At 51.9% G+C, this 26,612-nt stretch overlaps 1 protein-coding gene across 1 annotated transcript; it reads left to right on the top strand.

Annotated features, from left to right (window-relative positions):
- The first annotated feature begins 269 nt into the window (after window positions 1-269).
- Window positions 270-25,877, top strand: ACADVL (acyl-CoA dehydrogenase very long chain). The gene is made up of 21 exons (XM_078607145.1): window positions 270-490; window positions 2,092-2,149; window positions 5,336-5,410; window positions 7,955-8,027; window positions 9,925-9,989; window positions 11,016-11,150; window positions 11,785-11,929; window positions 13,274-13,403; window positions 14,435-14,560; window positions 14,892-15,007; window positions 16,438-16,520; window positions 17,046-17,150; window positions 17,763-17,849; window positions 18,852-18,914; window positions 19,782-19,883; window positions 20,683-20,780; window positions 21,263-21,335; window positions 22,608-22,680; window positions 23,983-24,055; window positions 24,713-24,788; window positions 24,992-25,877. Exons 1-21 carry the CDS (start codon window positions 441-443, stop codon window positions 25,127-25,129), a joined length of 1,944 nt encoding a protein of 647 aa, XP_078463271.1. The 5' UTR covers window positions 270-440; the 3' UTR covers window positions 25,130-25,877.
- The last annotated feature ends 735 nt before the right edge of the window (window positions 25,878-26,612 follow it).

Here is a 26,612-nt window from a genome sequence, read left to right as displayed (position 1 = left end):
CGTACAGTCTCTCTTTCGTCATCAGGCCCCCCCCTCCTGCCAAGCCCCCCGCGGTGACGTCACTGCCCCCTCCTGCCAAGCCCCCCGTGGTGACGTCACTTCCTTTTTGCAAGCCCCCGGCGGTGACGTCACTGCCCCCCTCCTGCCAAGCCCCCCGTGGTGACGTCACTTCCTTCTGCAACCCCCCGCGGTGACGTCACTGCCCCTCCTGCCAAGACCCCCGTGGTGACGTCACTTCCTCCTGTCCAGCCCCTCCCCCGCGGTGACATAACGCGTGGGGTGTCTATTAATCTCGCCGCGGTGCCTGATTCAATCACACGGCAGTCTGAGATCGATCGGTGACTGCGGCCCACAGGGAGTGCGGGAGTTTTTGTCTCTTCATTTACATTTTTTTCTCCCCTCTCTCTCTCTCCTTGTCTCTAATATCCATTTCGAGAGTCATGTCCATGCTGGTGGTCGCGCGTGGTGGTTCTATTCTGGTCCGGAACGGGTAAGTGGTTGATGAGTGTGTGAGGCTCATGGAGCCAGACCATGGCTTGTCTTAAGATTGTGTCAATGGTAGAGGCTCATAGAACCACTAAGATTGTGTCCATGTCAGAGGCTCATAGAGCCCCACTAAGATTGTGTTCATGTCAGAGGCTCATAGAGCCACTAAGATTGTGTTCATGTCAGAGGCTCATAGAGCCACTAAGATTGTGTTCATGGCAGAGGCTCATAGAGCCCCACTAAGATTGTGTCTATAGCAGAGTCTCATAGAGCCACTAAGATTGTGTTCATGGCAGAGACTCATAGAGCCACTAAGATTGTGTCCATGTCAGAGGCTCATAGAGCCACTAAGATTGTGTTCATGTCAGATGCTCATAGAGCCACTAAGATTGTGTCCATGTCAGAGGCTCATAGAGCCAGACCAGGGCTCGACTTAACATTGTGTTTGTCTGATTGTGAAGGGATCTGTATTCGTAGGACAACCGAATAGACAGTCTGACTGTGTTCGGGTTAATCATCATCATGTAGTGATTAAATTGGTGACTGATGTAAGGAGGTCGTCCACCTGAAACACCGGAAACTGACAAGTGAATGGAGCAAAATGTTTAAACAAGTGGGCCAAGAGGAGGTTCGTTCGTGCCTGGAATTACTCAACTAAACTATAAACATTTTTTTCTTTTTATCAGGTAGGGCCCACTCTTTAGCTTTTTTTTTTCAGACAAGTCCTGGCCACAAATGATAGCTCAACGAAGTGGCTTATTTGGACGTTTAGAGCAGCCAGATACTCTAAACGCGTGATGTTGATTTTAAATGTGCAAGGAAAAAACCGGGAGGACCCGGAGAAAAATCCACGCGACCACGGGGAGAGAAAGAGACGCGCCAACTCCAAATATACAGCAGCAGGCGTCAGGGTCGGAATTGAACCCACGACCTCCTGCATACCAGGCGAGGTAGTTAACATCTCCTAGCCACCGTGGCACCACCGTGGCGAGATGGGAAGTGGACGCTGAGAGACCCGAAAGGGGAAGACGCGGCTTCGAGAAGCTATGCAAGTCTCCTGGACACCACCGTCGTTTTGATTGAGAGCACGGAAGTGGGGTTTGGGCAGGGACACGCCATGGCTAGGACGGGTTGAGGAGCGATGGGAGAAACGTGGTCGAGGCTATCGACGGAGTGGCAGCCAAAGTAGGGAGAGAGAAAAAAACCACGCGCCCGCTGAGATGGAGCGACGAAATCGGCTCTCTGTGCGGGAGCGAGATGGACTTTGTTGCATCCATCGCGAGAGCGCGGGAGATGGCGACGAATTCTGGGAGTTCTTCATCCGACAGTGGAATGGGCATAGCTTGTGGATGCTGAGTCCAGGCGTCTTGTTCGGTTGTTGCTATTGTTGCAGCCACCTTCAACAATTGTTGCCGTGGCTTGTGCTGTCAACTCTGCTGCCGTGTTATTGTTGCAACTGTCGATGCTGTTCCTGTTGTAGCGGGTGTGTGTCGTCACGGTGTTTGTTCGTTGTGTCGCCTCGGTTGTTTATCCTGCTGCTGCACGGTGGCGGGTAGTACAGCAAGTAGGGTGGTGAGTGACTCGCGGGCGGTTGTGTGTGCGCAGGGTGCCGCTGGCCAGGGTCAAGTATGGGGTGAGCAGAGCAGCGAGCGGTGTCACGGAGGTGAGACGTCAACAACACCGATCTCATCATCATCACCGACAACATCATCACCGACAACATTATCACCGACAACATTATCACCGACAACAGCAGCAGCAGCATCATCAACATCACTCGGATAGACAACATCACCAAGGACATCAAACTATCACCATCAACCATCAAACAACATCACCAATACCATCAAACAACATCACCAATACCATCAAACAACATCACCAATAACATCAAACAACATCACCATCAACCATCAAACAATATCACCATCAACCATCAATCAATATCAACATCAACAGCACCCGCTATAAAGTGGTGGTGACGTCATCACGGCACTCGTGCCAGGCCAGGTGCACTTTTGAGGCCACATGGAATGTTGTAAACTCGCTGAACAGGAGGTCAGTGGACAGACCAAGGTACCGTGGGTTGGCTGAGATGATTGGCAGATGCACCAGCTATACCCCCTACTGTGCCAACCTGCTCTACTTTATCTGCCGGGCACTCCGCTCGTTGTTGTGAGCGCCGCTCCTCCGCCCTCCGTTGTCGTTGGAGGGCGACTGCCTCCAACTGCCCAGGAGCGTCCTTCACGAGCCTCTCCTCCATCACCATCATCACCACCGTCTTCGTAAACATCACCATCATCACTCCGTCGTCTTTCATTCTAATTATTACCATCAGCATCATCATCAACATGGCCAACACCATCACTTACCATCAACCATTTAAAAACACGGCCTCACCCATCAACACCATATTCACCACCATATTCACAATTGCAATCTGAATCTTCGCCACCAGTACCACGATTCTCTGCAACATCCCCATCACTGTGTGAGGTCAGAGGTCACAAACAGTTGTTGCTGGTTCTGCGGGGTTTTTTTTAAACTCGCAAAGGCCACCATCCCGGTTTACGTGTTTTTTTTTACAAATTCCTCTTTTCAAACAACGGAACTACATGTAGCAACAACTTGAACAACAACTTTAATCAATTATTTTTTTAACTTGTGATTTAAAAAAAAAATCCCCATTGCGGTGCAAATATTGTATTTGCTTCACCAACATATTTTCACCAATACGTCGTGATTTTTTTTGTACATTTTTAGGAAGTATTTAAATGCGAACGGGCATTGGCGTGGACGCCCCAAGGCGCTGTAACCCGGGGTCCTTTGGCTCCACGCCTTGACATTTGTCCCAGATTCCACAGCCTGTGCCTGTGGGTCACGTGGCGACCTTGCGAGTGCGAATTATAAATACACAGGGAGACGGAACACACGCGCCGGTGGGTGTGTGTGCGACCTACGCACACACACAGACACGGGGTGTGTGTGTGTGTGGGTGTGCGACCTACACACACACAGACACGTGTGTGGGTGTGTGTGTGTGCGACCTACACACACGTGTGTGTGGGTGTGTGCAACCTACACACAGACACGTGTGTGTGGGTGTGTGCAACCTACGCACACACACAGACACGTGTGTGTGTGTGCGACCTACACACACAGACACGTGGGTGTGTGTCTGTGTGTGTGCGTGCAACCTACGCACACACACAGACCCGTGTGTTGTGTGTGCGTGTGTGCGACCTACGCACACACACAGACACGTGGGTGTGTGTCTGTGTGTGTGCGTGCAACCTACGCACACACACAGACCCGTGTGTTGTGTGTGCGTGTGTGCGACCTACGCACACACACAGACACGTGTGTGTGCGACCTACGCACACACACAGACACGTGTGTGTGGGTGTGTGTCTGTGTGTGTGCCACCTACGCACACACACAGACGCACGTAAGGAGCGGTGATGTAATGGTTCGCGCGCTGTGCTACGAACCCGGCGACCCGAGTTTGATTCCTGCTCGCGGCTTCCAACACTTGCGATAGATTATCTGAACCAGCCATGGGCCTAGGTCCTCAAATGAGTACTCAAATGAGCCTAGGTACTCAAACGAGTACCGAGTACAATGTATAAACATCGCCGATAAGGAGATGTGTAGCTGGGACTGGTGCTGGCCATCCACCCCTCGTGTGCCGTGCCGGCTTCTGCATACACACACACACCCACTCATTTGTAGGGATCGAACCCAACTAAAGTTCGATTCCTGACCGCACAGCTAACATCGGTGGTGAATAATACCCGAATCTGTCCTGGTCCTCTCCTCTAGGGCGACTCATCCTGCCATAAATAGCTGGCAGTGTGTGTGCAAATGTCAGAAGTGGGGAGACAAAGGCGGGCAGGCTTTCGCGGTGATATTATAGGTGGCACAGAACTTGCGGCAGCCGTCTGTATATCTCTACATGGCATCTTTGTGTGTACCCACCCATAGAATTTGAATGGAAACGAGCTGTTGAGAGAAACCTTTGAACGCTAGCTTGTTTGCCCATCCTAGGACGGAAGCTGTAATATTTACGAAAAGATTGAGCAGAGTACAATTGTATGTTGTGTCAATTTCATGGCAGTGAATCTTGCACGAAAGTTCGTCATCAAACACTTCACTGCAGCTCGCTGTAGCACTATTAATGGCAGTGAATCTGGCACAAAACGAAGTCATAAAACACCTCGCTTCATGTCACTGTTGCACTGTATATAACTGACCTTTAATTTGTTCAAATTCACTGCTCTGATACTTTATTCTCTTCTGCTTTCGGTCGCTGGGGTTGAAATAATTTGGAATTCGATGGAATATCTGGAAAATCACCGAGAAATGTCTATTTTACCATAATGTATAAGCATAAATTTTACTTACCTTTTGTCTCAAGTGCTGAAGAAATAGATAAAGACACCAAATCCACTTTGTTGCTGCGTAGAATTATTTATTAGATTCACTTTCAATAAAGAAACGTCAAACTTAAAGCGAATTTGCGAAAAAATATTTCCGCTCGACCTTCTGCGCGAGTGTCAAAATTCACCCGCTCATGAATATTCATGACGGGGGGGGTGCGGCATGTGGAGTGACGTCACGCGCGTTACACACAGACATTCTTGGCTCATGATAGTAGTAATGGCCTTCATAGGAGATCACTAATAGTACGTGCCCCGACTGTTGCTATGGATGCACGGGGATCGCCGTGCGTGTGTTTAGGTCGTAAGTCATTACTCGTGTTCCCGAGAAGCAGGTTGTGACTTTGTTAAAGCTGCTGCTGTTTTGTTGTTGTTTGTTGTTATTTGTTATTGTTGTGTGCGGGCCACAGGCAGTCTTGGAAAAACCTCATGCCACCAGCAAAACCGCGACTCACGCAGCCACTGCCGAAACGAGTGCAGTTACTGTAAGTCGGGGTTTGTGTGTGGTGCATGTAATGGTGGGGTGTGTGGTTGTGTGGTGTGTGTGTGGTGCATGTAATGGTGGGGTGTGTGGTCATGTGGTGTGTGTGTGGTGCATGTAATGGTGGGGTGTGTGGTTGTGTGGTGTGTGTGTGGTGCATGTAATGGTGGGGTGTGTGGTCATGTGGTGTGTGTGTGGTGCATGTAATGGTGGGGTGTGTGGTCATGTGGTGTGTGTGTGGTGCATGTAATGGTGGGGTGTGTGGTCATGTGGTGTGTGTGTGGTGCATGTAATGGTGGGGTGTGTGGTTGTGTGGTGTGTGTGTGGTGCATGTAATGGTGGGGTGTGTGGTCATGTGGTGTGTGTGTGGTGCATGTAATGGTGGGGTGTGTGGTCGTGTGGTGTGTGTGTGGTGCATGTAATGGTGGGGTGTGTGGTTGTGTGGTGTGTGTGTGGTGCATGTAATGGTGGGGTGTGTGGTCATGTGGTGTGTGTGTGGTGCATGTAATGGTGGGGTGTGTGGTCATGTGGTGTGTGTGTGGTGCATGTAATGGTGGGGTGTGTGGTTGTGTGGTGTGTGTGTGGTGCATGTAATGGTGGGGTGTGTGGTTGTGTGGTGTGTGTGTGGTGCATGTAATGGTGGGGTGTGTGGTCATGTGGTGTGTGTGTGGTGCATGTAATGGTGGGGTGTGTGGTCATGTGGTGTGTGTGTGGTGCATGTAATGGTGGGGTGTGTGGTCATGTGGTGTGTGTGTGGTGCATGTAATGGTGGGGTGTGTGGTCATGTGGTGTGTGTGTGGTGCATGTAATGGTGGGGTGTGTGGTCATGTGGTGTGTGTGTGGTGCATGTAATGGTGGGGTGTGTGGTTGTGTGGTGTGTGTGTGGTGCATGTAATGGTGGGGTGTGTGGTTGTGTGGTGTGTGTGTGGTGCATGTAATGGTGGGGTGTGTGGTTGTGTGGTGTGTGTGTGGTGCATGTAATGGTGGGGTGTGTGGTTGTGTGGTGTGTGTGTGGTGCATGTAATGGTGGGGTGTGTGGTTGTGTGGTGTGTGTGTGGTGCATGTAATGGTGGGGTGTGTGGTTGTGTGGTGTGTGTGTGGTGCATGTAATGGTGGGGTGTGTGGTTGTGTGGTGTGTGTGTGGTGCACGTAATGGTGGGGGTGTGTGGTTGTGTGGTGTGTGTGTGGTGCATGTAATGGTGGGGTGTGTGGTTGTGTGGTGTGTGTGGTTGTGTGGTGTGTGTGGTTGTGAGATGTGTGTAATAATGGTGCCGTGTGTGGTAGTATTGTGTATTGGTGGGGTGTGTGGTTGTGTGTAGTTTATGTAAACAAAGATCATTCTTGTGCGGTAGTGTAGTGGTTAGCATACTGCACTAGGAACTCGGCCACACGAGTTCGATTCCTGCTCACGACCAACACCAGTGAGGATTACCTGAACCAATCTTGGGCCTCCCTTAGGTCGACTCTGCCTCAAATGAGTACCTTGTGTGATTTGTACACATCGCAACGAGGGCTGTGTTGGCCTTCATAGGTGCTCGCTAACAGGACTTTCCCCAACAGTCTGTTACCGCTTTACGGGGGAGCTTTGTCACTGGTGTATGTAATGATGTGATTGTGTGGATCGTGGTGGAACTGTGCAGTGCAAGCTCCACTATCAGCCTGTATACCTGGGTTCAGTTCCCAACTATGCACAGAATCGGTGGGAACTTTTACGCAAACCTGCCCTCGTCTTCCCCTAGATCGACACAGCCTTAAAAAAGTACCTGATGCAGTTTTGCTGGTAGCATAAGGTTTGTCTAAAAACAGACGTTTAGAGTGTTTGGCTGCTATAGATTTCCACATGATAAGCCGCTTCGTTGACCTATCATTTGTGGCCTGGTTGCTTCTGAAAAATCTATATAGCTCAGTGGGCCTTACTTGGTAATATAAAAAGTTTAGTTCATATATAATAAAAAAAATTGTTGTGCCAGCACATTAATACAGTTTAAAACAAATTGTGCCAGAGTTCAATATAGTGCTGATGATGAGACAAAGCCGGCCAGGCGTGGTGCTAGTCACACCACTCGCGTGCCGTGCTCACTAATGACACTTATCGATCATCAGTGATTCTTTATCACTCTGGGCGGCCTCAAAGTGCACTTAGCCTGATGCGGGCACCCTGGTTACTCAGATGCTGGTGGTGGTTGTCATGCCAACGACATGTTAACTACCTCGCCTGGTGTACAGGAGGTCGTGGGTTCGTTCCCAACCCTCACGCCTGCTGCTGTATATTTGCAGTTTGCGTGTCTCTCTCTCCCCGCGGTCGCGCTTATTTTTTTCTGGTTCCCTACAGTTTTTCCCTTAACATTTAAAAACGTGCGTTTCGAGTATTTGGCTGTTATAAATTTCCGCGTGATAAGCCACTTCGTTGAGCTATCATTTGTGGCCAGGTCCTTTCTGAAAAGTAGCTACGTAGCTCAGTGCGCCTTACCTGGTGACATAAAATGTGTAGTTCTCTGAGTAGCACTTGACCTCCAATAATCTCTAACCCCCTCCCATCCCCACCCAGAGTTCCAAGTCGTTTGCTGCGTCCATTTTCAAGGGAGAGCTGTCGATGCATCAGGTCTTGCCCTACCCGAACGGTAAGCCTCCCCTCGTTTTTACCATTTCGTTTGCTCCGTGTCTCACACGTGTACTGACTAACTCGGAGACGGCAACACTTGGAGGCACTTGTTTCTTTAGCAAGCACCATCGGGATAATCGCGCTATTTATTAGGACCGTCTATTGTCGGCGGCACCACTTGGTTAGAACATACTCTTAGTTTATTCGGTAAAGTCACGTAGGTAAAAAAATGAAATTAAAATTAATAAAAAATAAAAACAATAAAATCACGACATTTGGGAGGCAACACGAGCTTCCGTGTTGCCTCCAAAACGTCGTGATTTTATTGTTTTTATTTTTTATGAATTTTAATTAAATTTTTTTCCTACGTGACTTTACCGAAAGAACTAAGAGTGAATCCTTGCAGTCACGAAAGCTTCAAATCTAGAATTGGTTAGAACAGTTGGCAGGCCGTCTGACTAGCGGCGCCCTGGGGTGGTGGAGACGGTGACGACGACGAGAAGGACGGTGACGACGAAGAGATGGTGACGACGAGGAGATGGTGACGACGAGGAGATGGTGACGACGAGGAGATGGTGACGACGAGGAGATGGTGACGACGAGGGACTTGAGCAGCACGACGGGGATCCCACTTCCAGCAACAGCGACGTGGTCCCCCACAGGGGGCCCCTCTTAGGGGGGCGTGGCCTCGCTCCGCCCTGGCCACGCCCCCTTTCTGGAACCTACTGACGGGTTGCCGAGGCTTCTCGATGGGCCCCCTCTGTGACCTATCCCCTTTTAGATGTCCCCCTCTCGTGTCTATCGTAGCTGCTGCTGTAGTAATGGAAGTGTTGCTGTAGTTGTGGTTGCTGTAGTTGTGGTTGCTGTAGTTGTTGCTGTAGTTGTTGCTCTAGTTGCTGCTGTAGTTGCTGCTGATGCCGTTCCCGGTTTGCTGTGATCAGCCGCTAAGAAATCTCCGTGCCGGTCTTTCAGTGAGGCCAGACGATAGAGTGCATTGAGTACATTGAAACCCCTTGGCGCAACATCACAATTCACAATTCCTGTTTCAACGATCCGAACACACGATACGATGCAATTGCAGACTGGTCAACAAAATAAAAATGGGCAAAAAACACAACAGAGAGATAACAGAGGGCCAACAATGTGTACGAGTTCATATGCCCCTAGAGCACCGAGCACCCAGGAATGCAACACAAAGTTTTTTTTGCTCATACTAATCCGATTTGAAATGAGAATTTAACCCAAGAATGCATCACTTAAGGAGATTATCTAAAACCTGTTCATCAGAATTTTTTGAAAGAATGCAAATCAAGATAGAATGTAATTATTATCAGGCCCCAATGGTGTAGAAAGTGCTGTCCCCAACTCTCATCCACTCCGACTCCCTCCGTGGGCCGTGCAAACGGGCCATTGTACGGAACGTCGCCTATTATATACTACTTAGTTTCTAAGCCACAGTTGTGTTTATTCGCGTGCGTATAGTTGCGGCTATTAGTGTGGGTTTACTCACCGTAAAATAGGCGACATTTCCTTCGCAGTTGATGTTAAAGATCCCGTGACGTCATTCAAAGCGAGTAGGCCATTGTGTGCCGGCTGTCGCGGTCCACATTTGGCAAATTAAAAAATTGCCCTGCAAACGACTCCATTCAGATCACTCTTGAGGAGCAACGCCCCCCCCCCCCCCCGTACTGTGAAACTGCTGCAGACTGTCTATGAAACAGAGCAGCACCTTCCCGCACGATATCCTTGAGCTGTTAAGAATGGCGCAGACACCAAATGTTACTAAATCACTGTCCTTAGTCTACCGTAATCATCCTGAGCCTGATCGCTGCCGTCATCCGTCTGGTCAAGGCAGCGTGCGCGACGATGATGGACGGTGACGACGCTAACGGCGCGTGTCCATGTTCATTTGGCAGCTCTGAACGAGGAGCAGAGCCAGTTCCTGCAGGAGCTGGTCGATCCAGTGTCAAAGTTTTTTGAGGTGAGTGGAGTCGGCCCTGGAAGAGAGATGCACCAACTCCGACCAGAGAAACGACTCTCTGAGGAGGAGTCTAAACTAAACTATAAACTATGTTCTTTCGGTAAAGTCACGTAGAAGGGAAATAATAAAATAATAAAAATATAAAACAATAACATTTTTATTATTTCCCTTCTACGTGACTTTTTCCGAAAGAACCAAGAATATGAATATCTGCAGTCACGAAAGCTTTAAATCAAAATTAAACTATAAACTATTTTTATTTTACTAGGTAGAAAGTGACCTGGCCATGATTGTTAGCTCAACGAAGTGGCTTATGTGGAGATTTATAGCAGTCAAATACTCCAAACGCATGTTGATTCTAAACGTGGAGGGAAAAACTGGAAGACCCGGAGTAAAATCCACGCGACTACGGGGATAACACTTGAACTCCAAATCTACAGCAGCATGCGTCAGGGTCGGGATCGAACCCACGACCTCCTGTACACCAGGCGAGGTAGTTAACATCTCCTAGCCACCTTGATGACGATGAGAGGGAGAGAGAGACACGCAAACTCCAAATCTACAGCAGTAGCAGGCATCGGGGTCGGGATCAAACTCACGACCTCCTGTACACCAGGCGAGGTAGTTAACATCTCCTAGCCACTGTGATGATGATGAGAGACACACACAAACTCCAAATCTACAGTAGGCGTCAGGGTCGGGATCGAACCCACGACTTCCTGTACACCAGGCGAGGTAGTTAACATCTCCTAGCCACTGTGATGATGATGAGAGACACACACAAACTCCAAATCTACAGTAGGCGTCAGGGTCGGGATCGAACCCACGACCTCCTGTACACCAGGCGAGGTAGTCAACATCTCCTAGCCACTGTGGCGACATTCATGAGCGCAGCAGCGGAGCCACCCGCCACTGCTAACTCCAGCAGCGGCCCCTTGTAACAAGAGCAGCAGGTCAACGACCTCGTGGCAATGAGCCGATTCCAGACTGCACTGCCAACTGATGACCGCGTGTGAACGGGCGCAGGAGGTTAACAACCCAGCCGCTAATGACACCCTGGAGAAGGTGGAGGACGCGACGATGCAGGGGCTCAAGGAGATGGGGGCCTTCGGGCTTCAGGTGCCCACAGAGCTCGGAGGCCTGGGCCTGACGAACACGCAGGTGAGGACTACAAGCTCGGACACAAACACTCGCGCGTGTGCGCACACGCAAACATTTACGTCGTAACACAGATGTAGACACACGACACCAAAACAACACAAGTGCGCGTGCACCCTTGTACGTTTGCCTATGCATTTGTGAGTGCGTGTCCGTGAGTGTGTCTATCCATGTATGTTACGTTGTGGGGAGCAGTAGTGTCGCGGTTAGCGCGCTGCGCTATGAAACTGGCGACCCGAGCTCGATTACCACTCACGGCCAACACCGGTGACGATTATCTGAACTGGTCATGGGTCTCCCCTAGGTCGACTCGGCCTCAAATGAGTACCTGGTGCGGTGTGTAAACATCTCCACTGGGGAGACAAAGGCGGCCCTCGTGTGCCGTGCCGGCCTTCATAAGTGCCGCTCGCCAACAGAACTTGCCCCACAAGTCTGCACGGGCTATATGGGGATATCTTTGCCTTTTATCTTTGTTACGTTTACATGCACCTACCTGTGTGTGGAGATACACACAAGCCCGACTCGTGCGCCGTGTTCTCCCGGCCTGCGTCGGTGCCCCGTAAAAGCAGCAGCACTTGCCCCTCTCCCTACGGTCTGCTGAAGGCTGCACGGGGCGACCTCTTTGTCTCTCGTGCAGTACGCGCGGCTGGTGGACATCGTGGGTCGCCACGACCTGGGCGTGGGCATCACGCTCGGCGCCCACCAGTCCATCGGCTTCAAGGGCATCCTGCTCTTCGGCAACCCCGAGCAGAAGAAGAAATACCTCCCCAAGCTCGCCTCGGGTAAGCCGTGGGCTCTTCCCACGGTGGCGAGGAGATGTTAACTACCTCGCCTCGCATACAGGAGGAGGTTCGGTCCAGACCCTGGCGCCGGCTGTGTACAGTAAAACCTTGGATTGCGAGTAGCTTGGTCTGCGAGTGTTTTGCAAGACGAGCAAAAATTTTAATAAATATTAATTTGATAAACGAGCGAGGTCTTGCAATACGAGCAGCACGTGTATACACTTTGTCTGCCGAGCGTCACGTGATCACAACTGATATAAGAGTGCTTTGATATACGAGTGCTTTGGATTACAAGCACGTTTCTGGAACGAATTCTGCTCGCAATCCAAGGTTTTACTGTACTTGGAGTATGCGTGTCGCTCTCTGTTCCCGTAGTTTTGTGGATTTTTTTCTCTGGGTCCTCCGGTTTTTCCCTCCAAATGTATATGTAGCTCAATGGGCCTTACCTGGGAAAATAAAAAACGAGTTTTAGTAAAACCGTGCTAATTGCACCTGATTATCACGGTTGGCTACATATTGTGCGAAAGAAGTTCAACACATATACACATACCAAAGACAAAGGTCCCCATGTAGCCTCAATAGACATTTGGAGCAAGTGCTGTTATTGAGCACCTATGAAGACCCGCACGGCACACGAGGAGGTGGGTGTTCAGCACCACGCCGGCAGCCTTTGTCTCCATCTTGGCGATGTTTATAAATCGTAGCAGGTACTCATTTTAGGCTTAGTCGACCTAGGGGAGGCTCGGGGCCTGTTCAGATAATCGCCACTGTTTATTGGTCGTGAACGGGAATGGAACTCGGCTCGCCAGGTTCGTAGCACGGCGTGCTCACGGCGGCACCACCGCTGTCCCATCTCCCGACTGCCCACTCGTGGTGGTGGAGGTGTCGGCAGCGATGTTGATGATCGGGATGTTGTATGTGTGTTTTGTTGAACTTCTTTCGCACCGTACGTAGCCAACCGTGCTATTCGGATGTGCGGGGGAAGGACAACAAACTAAACGCAAAAAGCAATTAGAAAGAAATGAGCTTGCAATCTGGATTATTTAAAAGTCTATAGCTTCCTAATATCGCAAGGAAGAGCGGTCCATACGGCTGCAGAAGCGCATCTGAAAGCGTGCGACGCAGTGACCCATTTTCGTTCGATGGCTCGGCCAAAATCCGCTGCTGAGAGGATGACGTGTCACGTTTTATGGTCCTTGACGAGATGGGCAAGGTATTGTGGTTCATTTGCGGCAAGCGGTGGTTAATGGTGGCGCTATTGATGATGACGACGATGTGGTGATGTTGAAGGTGATGTTGCTGGTGATGTTAATGGTGAATATTTATGGTGGTGGCGGTGAGCAGGAGAGCTCATCGCCGCGTACTGCCTCACGGAGCCGGCCAGCGGCTCGGACGCCGCCTCCATCAAGACGCGCGCCGTGCGCAGTGCGTGCGGGAAGTACTACACGCTCAACGGCAGCAAGATCTGGATCAGGTGAGGCCACAGCCGTCACCCCCCCCCCCCCCCCCCCCAGTCACACTGAACTAAAACTAAACTATTTTTATTTTACTCTCTACCAGGTAAGGCCCCACTGGCCACTGGGCTGTACAGTGGTCCCTCGGTTAATGATGTTCATTGTAAACCATCATTAATTGAAATAATCGTAAATTTTATATGGGAAATACGTGTTTTATAAAGTGCTTAATTTGTTCCGAGACGATCAGAAGTCGACCTTATTCACCCTAACAACAGTTTATAATATGTTGATAAATAAACGTTCGAAGAACATATGAAAACATTAATAGAAACATGGATAAAAAAATAGAAATATAGCATAAAAAGGTGCATAAATAGAGTATAAAATAAAAAAAATGTTACCTTAGGCTATCCAGTTCTATTCCTATTGCTCTCAATGCTCACGAAAGGGCGTCGCTGATTGGCTGAGGTTTGCTGAGTCCACTTCCGAGCGCTCCGATTTACCGAAATTGGCAGCCACTTGATATCGTAAACACATCGTTAATCGAAATGTATCGTCAATAGAAACAATGGGACCCTATGGGAGGTGGATGGTTCATCAAAATATCGTTAATCGATGGCATCGTAAACTGAGGGACCATTATACATACAGTATATAGTTATTTTTCAGAAGCGACCTGGACACAAATTATAGCTTGACAAAGTGGCTCATCATGTGGAAATTTATAGCAGCTAAATACTATAAACGCGTGTTGATTCTAAATGTGGAGAAAAAAACCGGAGGACCCGGAGAAAAAAAAAATCCACGCAAAAATGGGGAAAACACGCAAATTCCAAGCACAGAGGTGTCAGGGTCTGGATCGAACCCACGACCTCCTGCGCACCAGGCGATGAGTCAACATCTCCTAGCCACCCCAGTGCCCCTGGGCAGAGACAGATGCGGGGCACATGCCGACGATGACGTTACCGTGTGATTGGTCGAAGCAACGGCGGGATCGCTCTGGGTAGGGGGTCACGTGACGTCGATGCTGTCTTGTGATTGGCCGCAGCAATGGTGGAATCGCGGAGATCTTCACGGTGTTCGCGAAGACGCCGGTGCGGAACGATGCGACGGGGGAGACCAAGGACAAGATCACGGCCTTCATCGTCGAGCGGAGCTTTGGCGGCGTGACCAAGTGAGTATGGGAGGGAAAGTGGCGACGAAGTGAGGGGTGGAGATGGTGACGGGGCGGGGTGGGGGGGGGGGGCGGGTTGGTAACGAGGTGAGACCGACCGCGAGGTGAGAGGCGAGGGGCTGATGAGGATGAGAGACGGACGAGGTGAGGCTGTGACGGGAAGCGCTCCGTGACGACAGCTGTCACCCTCGTGTTGCTGCTGTTGCTGTGACCGCACCGAGGCCTCGCCAATTGTCTTGACCGCGGTAGGAGAGGGGCGGCTGGGGGAGGTGGTGGCGTTGGTTCCAAACTCGTCTAACCTCCCTGTGCCCCCTCCCCCAACACTCGTCAGCGGCGCCCCTGAGAAGAAGATGGGCATCAAGGCGTCGAACACGGCCGAGGTTTACTTTGAGGACGTGCGCGTGCCGGCCGAGAACCTCCTGGGAGAGCTGGGCGGCGGCTTCAAAGGTCGGCAATCTCCTCGAGTGAAACACTCGTTTCTTTACAGCTGCCTCGTGCGTTTCTTTACAGTTGCCTCGCGTCTTTAGTTTCGTTTGTTGTCCTTCCCCCCCCGCCCCGCCGCACCACGTCCGATTCGCGCGTTTGTCTACGTACGGTGCGAAAGAAGTTCAACTTGCCCTACGCACGTGGTCAACGAACCGCTCGCGAGCGCACAGCACACGTGCACACCCCCCCTACCCCCCCCCACATTGCTTCTCGTTTGTCCCTCTCGTCATCGACTTGTGACCACCACCCACTGCTTCATTTCTCTAGAACTGCTTCTTTGTGTGTTTAGTTTGGTGTCCCCCCGCCCCGCACCTCCGGTTAGCACCGTTGGCACCTGCACGTCGGCGTGGCGACGACGCACCGCATCGCCTCCTTCATGAATTGGGGAAAGTGCAGCCACAGCGCTGCGATTGTGGCCGAGCAACATAAACTCTGCACCGTAGATTATCACGGTTGGCTACGTACGGTGCGAAAGAAGTTCAACATACGTACATGCATACATGACTCCTCCTGTCTATGCCCCGGGACCACCCCCCCCCCCCTCGCCAATTGCTTTGGAATGATTTCTCAACTCTTTTCCAAAAATTGCACCGCAGAATACTCAATTGGGACTATACATGGCAACCATCGCCCCCCCCCCCCGCCGGCAGACTTTAAAGTCCCAGCTCACTCTTGCAAATTACAGCGATCCTGGTCTCTTTGAGTTCTCATTTGGTTGAACGAATGGGGACTTAAAACAAAGTGTACGCCGTTTATTTATGAAGTGTACCTCTACCCGTCCGTCTTGTTTCGCAGTAACCCCCGTAAAGAGGATCCACTTTGAATGGAACTCTCATGTAAAGTTGCCATTAGAGACATCGCCCTGGAAAAAACCGGCCACGTTCATCAAAGTGTCGTACAAAACTTTGGGAGACACAAATCGTAGCAAAAAAAAAAGATTCGCAAATATGCGAGCGCGTTTTTCTCCGGCAGCTACCACCTCCGTCAGCTTATGTACTCGCAATGCGACGGAGATTTGTATCGAGGGCTGAATTTCGTTTAAAGCTGCGAGAGGAAGCTGCTCTCGATTAAAAACGAATTTCTTTCCAACTTCTTTTCATGTTTAGTTTGTTGTCCTTCCCCCTCGCGGCACTTTTAGATGCGCTTCTGCGGCCGAATTGGAACTCCGCTCTGCTGATATTCGAAAACCACTGGAGCTATGCACTTTTAAGTCATCTCGATTGACTCTCATTTCTTTAAAACTGCCGTTTGCATTTAGTTTGTCCTTCCCCCTACACCTCCAATTATAGCACGGTTGGCTACGTACGGTGCGGAAGAATGTCAACATACATGGCACGCGGTGGGAGTGTTGACATGGAATGCCGTGTGTGCGTGTTTTGTTATTATTGCAGTTGCCATGAACATCCTGAACAACGGCCGCTTCGGAATGGCGGCCGCGCTCAACGGCACCATGAAAGCATCGATTAGCAAGGCGGTGAGTCGCGCTCGCTCACGTGATGGTAATGACAACGACGGTGGTGATGGTGGTGGTGGTGACAGTGACGATGATGACGACGATGGTGGTGGTGACGGTGGTGACAGTGGTGACGGTGACGATGATGACGACGATGGTGGTGGTGACGGTGGTGACGGTGGTGACAGTGGGGATGGTGACGATGATGACGACGATGGTGGTGGTGACGGTGGTGACAGTGGGGATGGTGACGATGGTAACAACGACGGTGGTGGTGGTGGTGACGGTGACGATGATGACGACGACGATGGTGGTGGTGACGATGAAGGGCGCGAGGGATTGGAAGGTCACGACGGTAACAGATTTGAATCTGCCGATGTCGTATCGCCTCTCCTCGCCGATGCCAGCTCGCCTCTATCGCTCGGTCTTACGCATCCGCACGTACCGTCCGCTTCAACTCTCCTCACCCCGACTCGCCCCGCTCTCTGCTGCCAGGTTGACCCAGCTCGCCCACGCTCGCCCTCCCGTTGTCATCCCTGCCCTCAGGTCGAGCACGCCGCAAACCGGACCCAGTTCGGGAGCAAGATCCACACGTACGGCACGATCCAGGAGAAGATAGCGCGCATGATCATGCTGCAGTACACCACCGAGGTGGGGCCACAGCGCGAGCGTGCCATGGGGAGCGTGCGATGGGGAGCGTGCGATGGGGAGCGTGCGTGCGTTTGTCTATGATGTGTGTCTGTCTATGATGTGTGTCTGTGTGCTGCAACAGGGTGTGTGAGAGACGGGGGGGGGGGGGTGGGTGGGTGTCTTGTTCGTGCGATGGGATGTATCTGTGTGAGACAAGGTGTGTGTGTGTGTGTGATGGGCTGTGTGTGGGGAGTGGTTGTGTGGCGGTTAGCGCGCTGCACTACAAACCTGGCGACCCGGGGATTATCTGAACCGGTCCTGGGCCTCCCCTAGGTTGACTCAAAATTAGTACCTGGTACAATGTGTAAACATCGCTACGAGGGAGACAAAGGCGGCCGGGCGTAGTGCTGGCCCACCCACGCCCTCGTGTCGTGCCAGCCTTCGTAGGTGCTCGCTAACAGCACTTGCCCCAACAGTCTGTTACAGCCTATACGGGGGATCTTTGTCTTGTTTTGGGGGTGTGTGTGTGTGTGTTGGTACCGTTTCGGTCTCGTGTGTAATGCCGCATGTTTCGTGTTACGCACTGTGCGTATCTCGCCGTGTGCTAAGCGCCGTGCTGCATGTGTTGCGCAGGCCATGGCGTACATGATCAGCGCCAACATGGACTCGGGGGCGACCGAGTTCCAGATAGAAGCCGCCATCAGCAAAGTTTTTGCGTCGGTAAGAATTAAAAGTCGTCTTCGTCGTTGTGGTGCTGCTATCGATTTATCGACAACAATCCTGCACGTTTATCTGTACGACGAGAACCAGCGAGGGTGAGCAAGTCCGCAGCAACTTTCAGCGAAAGAAATTCCCCTTCCCAAAACGCACGCGAGGATGTTTTGAGATGGCGTGGCCCGACCTGGAGAGCGAGCGACGACAACAACAACAACGACAACAACAATGACAACAACAACAACGACAACAACGACGACGTTTTAACGCGTGGTGTGGGGGGGGGGGGGCCAACAGCACAACGAGTCATAGAGCCGAGAGAGCCGCGCGACAGTTGCGTTGATTTGGAAGTGGCAACGAAGGAGAGAGCGGGGATTGCAGGCCGATTTGTATCATTTATCCATCGCGAACATGGCCACACTCTAGATTACCTGGCAAAAGCAGCGGTGAATCTGATTGGAGATAAATAAGCGTCTCTCTCGCGGCGAAACGTACAGAGTAAGAGGCGTACAGAGTAAGAGGCGATGTCATTCGTTTATCCAGGAAAGCCTCACCGAGTCTCCTCCCTTTGGATGGAGGCTCCTGCCAAGGTTGCATGCATGTGTGCTGAACTTCTTTCGCACAGTATGTAGCAGCCAAGCGTGCTAATCGGAGGTGCGAGGGAAGGACAACAAATTCAACGTAAAAATCAGTTCTCGAGAAATTCGTTTTCAATCTAGGTGATTTTAAAGTGCATCGCTCCAGTGGCTTCCTAATATCAGAAGGAAGAGTTTTCCAGACGGCCGCAGAAGTGCGTCTGAAAACGCGCAAAAATTGTATGCTGTAGGGGGCGACGATTGCTGTGCGATTCCCAATTTAACGAAATTTGCGAGTAATGTTTTCAAATTTGGGGCAACTTGGACACGTGACGCGCGCTGATCAAGTGTTGCAGAGTGCCAGGTTGCCCGTTTGTTGTTGTTGCCTCGCTGTGACCACGTTCCCGCGCTGCGTGTGCGATGCGCGTCACAGGAAGCGGCGTGGAAAGTCACGGACGAGTGTATCCAGATCCTGGGCGGCATGGGCTTCATGAAGGTCAGGGCCGTCGTTACGGTCGTTACGCCGCTGTTCTTGCTCCCGTTTCCGTTTGTTTCCTTTGCTGTTCTTTTCTCTCGCCTGGATTAGCCGTTCGTCATTTCGATCAACCAAAGCCGCCACTCTTGGCAAGATGAGACTCCATATGTCCTGGTCTACCGAGTTCTCGCCCGGTTAAACAAAACTAAACCCGACTTGATCGTCGCCATTCCCATCGTTATCGTCAATCCCGTTAACGTCGTCGAGATCGATTGGGTAACCGGCCGTGGCTCCGTGACCACTTCTCGCGAGGCTGGCGGATGTGTCTTTGTGGCGCTCTTCACTGGTGGCCGGCGAGCTGCGTTGCAGCGACTCGTCTCTGTGTGTGTGTGTGTGTTGATCTTCTTGCGTAGCCAGCCCTGCTAATCGAAGGATGCGGGCAAGGAGAACAAACTAAATCTCGAAAATAATCGTCCATCAGAATCGAATCCCTGCTCCCCTCGTGCACGCACGTTTGTGCGTTCGTAAGGCCCTGTCCACACGCCCCCTGTCGGCAGCGTGGGGACGACGAGTACGCTTGCAAATGGGAGTGCACCCTTAGTGTAAAGTTGTGTTGTTACTTCGGGACTCGCCCGATTGCGAACCGATCGCATTCATCGAAGTGTTGGCCAAATCCTGGAGCCACAATCGGAGCAAAAAGGGGATTGTTTGCAAAAATTCAAATGCATTTTGCCTGGAGGAGCCGCACTCACTGCTGAGTCACGGCTCCCGAGGACGGGCGCGTTGCAGAGCATTGCAGAGCTTCGCGCAGTCAGTGCACGAGCGTGGATCGTGCGTGGATCGTCCCGTCTCATTCCTGTTTCCTCGCCACGCGCTCCCCCCACGCAGGACTGCGGGGTGGAGCGCGTGATGCGCGACCTCCGCATCTTCCGCATCTTCGAGGGCACCAACGACATCCTGCGCCTGTTTGTCGCGCTCACGGGTATCCAGGTGAGCAGCGATCACTCGCTCACTCGCTCACTCACTCGCTCACTCACTCGCTCACTCGCTCACTCGCTCACTCGCTCGCTCACTCGCTCACTCGCTCACTCGCTCACTCACTCGCTCACTCGCCCACTCGCTCACTCGCTCACTCGCTCACTCACTCGCTCACTCGCCCACTCGCTCGCTCACTCACTCGCTCATTCACTCACTCACTCGCCCGCCCGTTCGCTCAACCCCCTCGCTCGCTCGATCAGCTGCCCATTCGTTTGTTTGATCGCTCGCCCAATAACTCCTCGCCTCCTCACCCAACCTCTTGTCCATTCACTTGTTCGCTCACTCGCCCACTCAGCCGCTGACTCTTCCACTCGGCATACGAGGTAATGCATGTGAAATGGCTCTCGGGTGGCTAGTTTTTTTGCGAGGAATTTGCGTTTGTGCTCCTGTGTGGGTGTATGTTGGTGTGTGTGTGTGTACCTCCTGCCAGCGGGTGTTTGACACTTCACGTGGCCTCGGTGCACATATCCTGGCACAAGCGTCGTGGTGACGTCACCGCCACTTAGTGGCGAATGGCGGTTGTTGTTGTTGTATGTGTTTCTGTATGTCGTCACGAGTGTGTCTGTGCACGTGAGTGTGTCCGGGTTTCTTGGTGCACGTGTGTGGCGGTGTGTGCATGTATATGTGTTTGTGCAAGTGTGTCTGTGTATGCCTTGGCTCCATGTGTTTGTGTATGTATATAAGATAACAATGTATGTGTCTGTATGCGTGTGCTGTGTGTGTATCTCTGTGCGCGTGTGCCTGCGTGTAGGGTGCGGGCAAGCATCTGCAGGTGCTGCAGAAAGCGCTGAAGAACCCAATCGGTAATTTCGGAACGATCATGGGAGAAGTCGGCAAGAGGGCACGGAGGTGAACTCGCATGCACAAACATTTACGTATACGCCGACACACGAAGATCCCCTGCATAGCTATGACAGACTTGTGGGGCAAGTGCTGTTAGCGAGCACCTGTGAAGGCTGGCAGGACACACGAGGGGGCGATATTTACACATCACGCCATGTACTCATTTTAAGGCCGAGTCGACCAAGGGGAAGCCCAGGACCGGTTTATATAATCGTCACTGGTGTTTGCTGGGTTCGTAGTACAGCGCGTTAACCGCTACACTACCGCTCCCCATACACAGACATACAGACATATACACTTGCCCCAACATTGTCTGCATATGAACACACACTTGAAAACGCATACCATGTCCATGCGCACACACGTAGACCAACAAGGACGCTTCTCACCCCACGTGCACACCTGTAGTCGCAGAGAAAGTAAGTTACTTTAGTTCCTGCTGAACTGCATGCTGGGAGATGCTGAACTGCATGCTGGGATGTGTGCAGGTCTGTTGGACTTGGCAGTGGACTCACCCTCAAGGGCTCCGTGCATCCCAAACTGGAGAGCAGCGGAGAGCTGGTGAGGGGGACGGACGGAGGGAGGGAGGGAGGGAGGGGGGAGTCCGTTTGAACGCGTTCACTCCTTCGGCTGCCACTCTGTAACCAATCTCTTCCATCGCCACCACCGCTAGCCGTGACGTGGCCTGCTCAAGCCCACTCAATTTTCAAGGCGATGCCTTTCATCTGCGCCTGCTCTCCGAGCCACCAGTAATGTTCCTCATCGTCTCTGTGTGATGCGTTATATTTTGACCCACATTTTTAATTCGCGCTCACTTTGAATTTCCACGGACTCTAAGCCAGTTGCTTGCTACGTGTGCGAAATAATAATTTCTGTGTCATTGTCTCGTTTGCATCGTGTTTGTTCCGCTCGGTCGTACCCTCTTCTTTGCACCGCCCGTCTCGTTTTCGCTTTCATTATCGAGTTTAGTTTGTACCAGCGCATTTGTTTTGGCTGTGTTTGCTTAATTGCTGGACATCTGTGGGGAAAAAAGTATTCGTAGCTCATCGGAATTCCACCAGTCTAAGTAAAGATTCTGATTGTGCGTGTATATAATCTAGGATTGAAGTTTTCGTGACTGCAGGAATTACTATACTCATTGGTTCTTTCGGTAAAGTCTGTGTGTGTGTGTGTGTGCTCTGTGTGTTCCCTCGCTGTGTGGTTTACACCATGTTCACCTGAGGACGAGCGCTTGTGTTGCGTTCAAAACGTCGATCTATTTTAATTGTATTTTTATTTTATTTCTACATACGTGACTTTACCGAAAGAACCAATGAGTGTGTACGTGTATATGTTGAACTTCTTTCGCGCCACACGTCACCAACCGTGCTATTCGGAGGTGCGGGGGAAGGACAACAAACTAAACACAAACAGCAGTTCTAAATAAATGTATTCAATCTAGATTTCAATGTGCATAGCTCCAGTGGCTTCCTAGTATCGGAAGGACAGCCACAGAAGCGCACCTGAAAGTGCGTTATCCGGTGACCACCGTCTTGTGAGGATGAGCGGAGTTCGTGTGATGATGGTTTCTGCTCCTTGACGAGGTATTGAGGTTCACTCGTGGCGAGCACTTTGTGTGTGATGAGCGCGACCTTCTAACGTGTTCGTTCGGCAACCGGGAGCCATTTCAGCTCGGCGGGCACTGCAGGGACACGGTCGGATCTTGCGGTACCCGTCACGACATTACACGCGGCCGTGATTCTACAACAACGATTCGGACTTGGCTTGAGCCGCCGTAGACAGCGAAGTGACGCGGGTGCCACGCGGTGACACCGCTCTCTCGTCCGCGCTCAGATCGCCAAGGGCGTGGATCAGTTCGGGGCGTCCGTGGAGGGGCTGCTGCTCAAGCATGGCAAGAAGATCGTCGGTGAGTGGAGTGGAGTCGACGTGGAGGGGAGGGCGGAGGGGGAGTATCCATCCATGCTTGCCAGAATCTGAATGTTTATTTTTACTGGAGGAGGAATCCAATGAGCTGTAAAGATCTTTTTCACAGATGCCAGTAGGGGCGGGTCAGAACGCTACGACAAAAACATGATAGGAGTGCAAAGTAGAGGAAAGGTAAATAAATCGCTTGAAGAAAATCTACAAATAAAACGAATACATTGTTGCCTTACCAGTTAAAGCCCACTGAGCTATTAGCTTATTTTTCAGACGCGACCTGGCTATCACAAACGATACCTCAAAGAAGTGGCTATCAGAGATCCCACGTAGCCTTTCGACAGATTGTCGGGGGCATGTGCTGCAAGCGAAGCATCTATGAAGGCGGCCACATGACGTACAACGGGGCTGCTGTGGATAGCACTGCGCTCAGCTTGCCTTCGTCATGGGTAGTAGTAGCGTCGTAGTTGGCGCACTGCGCTACGAACCCAGAAACCTGAGTTTGATCCCTGATTCACGGGCAACATCGGTGACAAATATATGAACCAGTCCTGGACCTCCCCTAGGTCCACTCACCCTGTTGCGTGTTTGTAAACATCGGCACTGGGGAGACCAATGCGGCCCGACTTGGTACTGTCTGAGTCGTGGGTCGCCATGAACGTTGGCTATACGGGGGGCTACGTGAGGGTCTTCGTGTGGCCGCGGGTGTGCGTGCGTTGCACATGACGGCTGCTGGTCATGCGTGTGTGTGCGTGTGCGTGTGTATTGTGGGGAGCGGTAGTGTAGCGGATGGTACGCTGTGCTAAGAACCCGGCGACCCGGGTTTGATTCCTGTTCATGGTCAACACCAGTGATGATTATCTGAACCGGTCCTGGGCCTCCCCTAGGTCGACTCGGCCCCAAATGAGTACCTGGTGTTGCGGGGTGTAAACATCGCCACTGGGGAGACAAAGGCGGCCGGGCGTGGTGTTGGCCAGCCACTCCCTTGTGTGCCGTGCCGGCCTGCATCGGTGCTGCTTGCGAACAGTGCTTGCCCCAGCAGTCTGTTGAGGCTATCCGGGGGATCTTTGTCTTTGTGTGTGTATTTGGCCTCCCCTCGGTTGACTCAGCCTCTAATCAGTACCTGGTGCCACGTGTAAACATCAGCACTGGGGAGACTAAAGGCAGCCAGCCGGGGGTAGAGTTGGCCATGCCGGCTTTCACAAATGCTCGCTTAACAGCACTTTCCCCAGCAGGCTACGCGGGGGATCTTTGTCTATATTGTTGTTGTTGTTGTTGTGTGCGTGCACAGATGAGCAGTTCCTGCTGAACAGAGTGGCGGAGGCTGCCATTGACCTGTACGCCATGGTGGCCGTGGTGTCGCGGTGCGTGGGGTCACGGCGCGGGACGCACGCAGGGACACGCAGGGACACGCAGGGACACGCACGGACAGACGGGGACACGCACTGGGATACGGAGATCAGAGGTTGGGGGGGTTAATGACGACATTAACCCCCCCCCCCTCTGATCTTCACACTTGACAGGCTGACTGTGATGACATTACCTTCTATTTAAGACCGGAAACAGGAAGACCTCTTCACAATTCTGACAAATCGCCTGATGAAGCTGGTTGTCATCGCCAGTCAAACGTCACCGGTACTAACATTGTCAATGTTGTAAGTTGTAAATGTTTACTTTCCAACACACGACCGGTGTGCTGAATTAGTAAACTATTTTACATGACAAACTTTACTAATTGGTTGTGTCGGGTGGCAGTGGGTTAACGACACATTTACACTTACGTGATCTAACCCAAAAAACGTTACCATGAATAAGTTTGGTCGCGAAAGCCGACGTGTTAAACAGACACAAGGGGGATTCACATGGACACGCAAGGATGCACCTGTGGAGATGCCAGTACACATCGGGATGTATCTGGGGACACACGAGGATACACACAGGGTCCTACAGGATCGGTAACAGCGCTTGCCCCCAACAGTCGTGAGAGGCTACATGGGGGATCTTTGTCTGCGTGTGCGTAGGGCGTCACGGTCGCTGAGCCAAGGCACCCCCACGGCGGAGCACGAGCGGCTCATCTGCGAGACGTGGTGCCTCGAGGTGACGACCGCCACCGCCACCCTCCATCGCTCGCTCGCTCACTGCCGTCGGGGGCTGCTCGCAATCGCCCTCTCACCCAGCAACTAACGACACCGCAATTGGGCTATGGACGACCCGGCCATGCGTGTGTGGGGTTCGTTGTTCACCCAACTCCCCCCCCCCCCTCCTCCCGTCTCCGCCCCTCCGCTCCCTCCCCCCCTTAGGCGTCGGAGCGAGTTTCCCTGAACCTGCGCTCGCTCACCAACTCGACGGTTCTCCAGACGTTCAAGAACATGCGTGCCATCTCGGCGGCCACGGTGGACAACGACGGCGTGCTCGCCCCCAACCCGCTCGGCTTCTAGGTCCGGGACTCGTGCCGCCCGCCCCGTGGCAACGTCGCCCACCCGGCCAGCGCCCGCGTCTCTCTCTCTCTCTCTCGCTCCACTATGCATTTCTGACATTTGTAGATAGCCCACGCGAGACTCTAAATGCCCCGCTGGGTATTAACGGCGCCCACCATTTCGTAGGCCGTATGTCCACCGCCAGCCTGTGGTCGAATCGTAGCCGGTAGGCCACGGCCGTCTAGTTTAGAGCACGCTCGCTCCACGTAGGCCACGCTCGCTTGACTGCAAGGCCCTCTCTGGCAATAATTCACATCTAACCGGTTACGATAGGCACCACGAATGCCACGAGAACCACCGCCAAGTTCTCCTGCCAGCGGGCGTTCGACACTTCACGTGGCCTCAAGGTGCACATGGCCTGGCACAAGCGTCGTGGTGATGTCACCGCCACTTAGTGACGAATGGCGGTTGTTGTTGTGTGTCTGTGTGGGGCATAAACCAAAGTGCCCAGAGAAAACCCACTTGGTGCAGGAGAGGGGCGAGGGAATTCTCAGGTGTCTCCGCGCAGCCTTAGCAGTAACCTACTTCTTGTGTTGTCTCCCACAAGCGGGAGGCAGTGGGAGGGGGGGAGCGGGTCACGCGCACGTGTGCGTGTGACATTTCTACACTCTGTTGTAGTACAGTACACTCGTCGAATATCAATTGTATTGATCCGTATTAAAAAAAAAAGTCTGAATTCACTTAATTTCAATAAAACAAACATACTCGACGCTTGTGCCTGTGTGACCTTTCATCGCAAGCCACCATGAGCTTTCCACTGCTGCATCATCAGGGCCTCACGATGCACCAAAGCCACCCACGAGCGGATTTCGCCACTCCATCTCCACGGTTGGAACGGACAAAATTAATCGGACATTCATCGGACGTGTTCGCGCCCTTTGACCGCCGCTGGCCGCCTCCGTGAATCTTCACCCCACGCCACCGTTCATCGCAGCCCGTGACGTGTCCCGGGGCAAGGCCACTTCTTCTTAAGTCTTCTTGGTTCTTTCAGTAAAGTCACGTAGAAGGGAAGTAATAAAATAATAAAAATAAAACATAATATGTTTTATTTTTATTATTTTATGACTTATAATATGTTTTATTATTTCCCTTCTACGTGACTTTACCGAAAGAACCAAGAAGATGAATCCCTGCAGTCACGAAAGCTTTAAATCGAAATTCTTAACAGTCGTCACAATCTGGTCATCCTCTCAGTAGCTGCAGCAGCAGCCGAAGGCTTTTCGCTCGCCATCACATGAAGAGGAGGGTGGTCACCGTGCCGCGCGGTGCTTTCAGATGCGCTTCTGCGGCCGTCTGGAACGCCGCTCTTCTGATATTAGGAAGCCACTGGAGCGATGCACTTTTAAGCCCTCTAGATCGACTCGTTTCTTTAAAACTTCTTGTTGCATTTAGTGTATCCTTCCCCGCGCACCTCCAATTATAGCACGGTTGGCTACGTACGGTG

Source organism: Lampetra planeri, chromosome 27 (assembly GCF_965212315.1).
Source record: "Lampetra planeri chromosome 27, kcLamPlan1.2.h2, whole genome shotgun sequence".
Lineage (NCBI taxonomy): Eukaryota > Metazoa > Chordata > Hyperoartia > Petromyzontiformes > Petromyzontidae > Lampetra > Lampetra planeri.
This window is presented reverse-complemented; position numbering and strand designations above follow the sequence as displayed.